The 4,284-nt window shown below is 40.5% G+C and overlaps 1 protein-coding gene across 1 annotated transcript; it reads left to right on the top strand.

Annotated features, from left to right (window-relative positions):
- The first annotated feature begins 2,582 nt into the window (after positions 1–2,582).
- SARC_06467 (hypothetical protein) lies at positions 2,583–3,742 on the top strand. Its single transcript, XM_014299611.1, has one exon. It carries the CDS (start codon positions 2,612–2,614, stop codon positions 3,539–3,541), a length of 930 nt encoding a protein of 309 aa, XP_014155086.1. The 5' UTR covers positions 2,583–2,611; the 3' UTR covers positions 3,542–3,742.
- The last annotated feature ends 542 nt before the right edge of the window (positions 3,743–4,284 follow it).

Genomic DNA, 4,284 nt, shown 5'->3' with positions numbered 1-4,284 from the left:
CCATTGCGTATATATATATATCCATTGCGTATATATATATCCATTGCGTATATATATATCCATTGCGTATATATATTTCTTATTGCGTATATATATATATATCCATTGCGTATATATATATATATATTCATTGCGTATATATATATACCTATTGCGTATATATATATCCATTGCGTATATATTTATCCATGATTCATATATATGATACATATATATATCGTACACAAATATGACTATATCTTGTTTTAGTTTTGTTTTGTTTTTAATAAAAACAAAAACAAAAACATTAATCAACAACAAAATTTGAACACTCACAAAAGTCATAACGGAGCCCTACGACCCCACGGGGCCCACCCCCCAGGCCCCAGTTCGCCAAATGCCATTGAGCCCCACAGACCACAGACCACAGACCCACCCTGATGAGACACAATAAAAAGAATACATGCGCCATAGAAACAACGATACATTCAGCTAAATAAATCGCATGACCATCTATTAATACTCTAGAGAGACAGAGAAAAAGTGGAAAATAGGGGAGAACGGACAAGTCCACGTAGGACAAACGGTGACAATTTCCATTTGTAGGCCCCCATCCCGAGTGATATTCCTTTTTTTAGTTACAACAAATACGAGGGTGTCTTATATTTCGAAAAATAAACGGGATCAGAAATTCTAAACAGAATCAGAACCAGAAAGGACAGAAAGGACAGAAAGTACAATTTTGGCGTAGGATCAATCGTAATGTAAACTTTTTTAAATTTAGGTCTGCGAGCAATTTTGGGTGCAATTCGTTTCCGTACTTTTCAGAGAGTTCTGATAGAAGTGACTCATCATTGCTCTGAAAGACGCTATTAAATAAAACACGGCTAGGGCGCCGCAGAGACCGAAAGCTTTTCTCCTAAGAGGGTAAACTATTAACTTGTGAATATATCCGCACAGGGTGAGCTGAGGGTGAGATACTGAGATTTCTTGATGGACCCTTTCTCACTTTTACTCAACACACACACACACAAATACGCACTGTTGTTCAGTCACACACGCTCAAACATAAACACACTCACCCACGGCGGGGGAGCGGGGGAAGGGAAGGGGGGAAGGAAACCCCCCCGCCCTTTTTTATAAAACAACTTTCTTTTCAGCCGTCAATAACGGTCCCACAAAAGTATGCCCTATTTTTTGAAACAAATTCCATTTAGGATCCCTAGAGGGCCTCTTGGGGGCCTACAATTGGGGGGAAAGCGTTCTCTTGGGGGCCTACAAATGGGGAAAAAGCGTTACAGACAGATTTCAAGTTCAATAAAAGAAATAGGGACTCTACAGCTACGCTTTCGGTGATAAATAGTGGGTTTCAAGTTATTCACCGATCAGAATTCAGAAACGATTGCAAGGCCCTCTGGGGATTTGGGTCTCAAGCAGAAATCAGGTTTCTTCCGCCGAAAATCGTAAATTTAGCAGTGACTCAAATCCAGAGTCGCAGCGGAAATCGTAAATTTAGCGCAGACTCAAATCCAGAGGGCCATGACGATTGCTGAAAAATGTGCACAAATTTAAAAGTACGTTTATGGCCTGGAAATTGCAGTTCCCGTAAACAATCTTCTGAATACGTAAATACTTCTGATTCTGAATCCAAGTTTCGAGAAGAATTTTTGCTCTCGAAATTTTGACCTCATTCAGAAAAAGATTCACTTTCTTTTCTTTTAAAACATATTAAAACTATGGCCATCCTATTGGTTCAAATGTAAATTTCTGATTCTAAACGTTCAGAATCAGAAATTTCTGATCCCAGGGCCCGGGGCCTACTAGGCCCCAAATAATTATGTCGTTTTTTTTTGTTTTAAAAAACCCCAAAAACAAAAATGAACACAAAACAAAATACATATTTAAAAATAGCCCTCTGTCATAGCCTTCTGAAATCAAACCAAGGCCCTCTGTCCTCTGAAAATGAGTGAACTGCTGAAGACTCGAATATTAATTCTTTTTTAAAAATAAATGACCATCCCGCTCTCAGGAAATTACTAAATTAGAAGAAGACGATAGTACTGGAATTCCATATTATTTTTTTGCATTCCGCATATTTACGTACAAAATCATAATACTTGCTTGACCTATAGTCGGCTTGACTTTCAGTTTCTTGAATACATATTTACCAGAGCTCAGAGTCCAGAGTCCAGACTCCAAGTCCAGACTCCAAGTCCAGACTCCAGAGCCCAGACTCCAGAATCCAGACTTCTACAGTAGAGAGAGAGGCCAGACCGGGAGCAGTGACTTTTTGTGCTTTTCTCTCTGACGGTCTGACGGCTGACTAATGACCATTCTCTCGGGCCCCTGGGCCTCTGGGGCCTGGCGCCTGGGCCTGGCGCCTGGGCCTGGCCCTTGGCCCGCCTCTGGGGTCTGTGACCCTGTGAGTCTGTTGTGTTTATTTACAACAACAATTGCACTAAACTTTTTTTTTTAAACACGAACAAAAAATAAAACCCTCTATTTATTTTATACTTTCTGTTATATTTATTATGCTCTAATAAACCAGAGAGAGAGAGCATATAAATAGAGACCTTTTTTGTGTGGGTAGTACAGCTGTTAAACAATACAACCCACCAGCACAGCCATAGTGATGGGAGAGAGCTCAGTATCAGATATTACGGAGGTCCCCGGTGTGTCGCACAGCAGACGCAAAATCCGGGTCAAGTCCAATCATGAACAGCAATCATCGTCTGGTCGGCATTCTGGTGGGACAAACGGGGATCTCGGAAGCCCTGCAGGCGATCACAATACGAACTCATGCCATACCTCATCATATTGTCATGACGAGGACAACGTTGACCATGTAAGCGCACCTACCATAGTCACGCATTCCTCAGCAGGAGACACCATGGGCTCAAGTGATACTAAGGAAACCAGTCGACGAAGTCGTAAAGTAGTAAATACCTCGGCGTCTCATGAACGAGGTCTAGACGTTAAACAAGAAGTAAAAGGTAACTCCCGTTCTCGAGGGACTGATAATTCGGTTGTTTACGGTGGAGATTACAAGGCCAAAGAGTCTGGTCGCAGTCCCTTATCAGGCACGCGTAATAGCACTGGGAAACATAGTCTTAGTGCAGCTGACATGAATGGGCTTCTAGACGAGGAGTTCGTGGAGTACGTCGTGAAAGGAGCAAACGCTGGATTCATAGACTTCAGCCTGGTTGAATTGTTGGTATCCAAGCAACTCGGCAATACACAGAAAGATCTCGAGAAACTCAATTGTGTACAGGAACAGAAGGAACGGTTCGATGCGGAGAAGAAGAAGCAGCAGCGGACGAAGAAGTACAAAGTTAAAACACCCAAAGGTGGGGACGGCGTTGCCCGTCAGTACGAATTATTAAACCCTCATGCCTTGGACGACACAGCCAGTATAGATACCTCGACGCCTGCTCTACACGCTTCCTCAACGGGGGTGACTGCGTTTGGGCGTAGTCTGGGTGATAAGGAAGGTATGACATTCGAGGAGATGACGGCCGCTTTGGCTAACGCGAAGGTCAGTACCGTGCAGCAAACTAGATAAAGCTCTCTGTAGTACATTTCAATTGCGCACGCGCTGTCAAAATGTAGTAGACTCAGAGGAGCACTGCTTACGAGATATACATTGTAAATACATCAAGGATTGTTTCGGCTGCCACCCCAATTAAGATCTTCTGACTGAAATTTACTTTGGTGTGCTAACTTGCCAGCCATTACTTAAGGCTATTTAGTAAATGTGAAGGAGAAAATTATCACTCCATTATTCTTAGTTTTCGATCTCTCGTACCCATACCTGATAGTCATTTCCGGGAATTTAGCCTACCTGCCATCTTCAGAGCAATACGAACACAGGGGTTCTCCGTTCGATGTTCTCTCTGTAAAATTATGGGTCTTCCTTTCCCCAATGTATCCACTGCCAACTGTGACCACTTGAAATCAAAATACTTACATTGATCAGCGTCTTCCTAAACACAAACATTAGAAAATATGTATTTGTGAACCAATATATAGTTTTCTATTTATATAGTGGTGAATGTACTTATCCCATTATATTTATATCTATCTGTCTATAACTATATCTATATATATATCTATATTTATAGATATATTATGTATATGAATACAATTTTTTCATGTCTATATTATATAAGTATCTATATCTATATCTATCTATATATATATATATTATATGTATATATATATCCATTTATATATCTATATATATGTATATGTGCGTGTGTGTGTGTGTACTAAATATATATATATGTATTATATTATATATATATA

Source organism: Sphaeroforma arctica (assembly GCF_001186125.1).
Source record: "Sphaeroforma arctica JP610 unplaced genomic scaffold supercont1.463, whole genome shotgun sequence".
Lineage (NCBI taxonomy): Eukaryota > Ichthyosporea > Ichthyophonida > Sphaeroforma > Sphaeroforma arctica.
The sequence above is the reverse complement of the archived record's forward strand: the minus strand, read 5'-3'. Positions and strand labels throughout refer to the sequence as shown.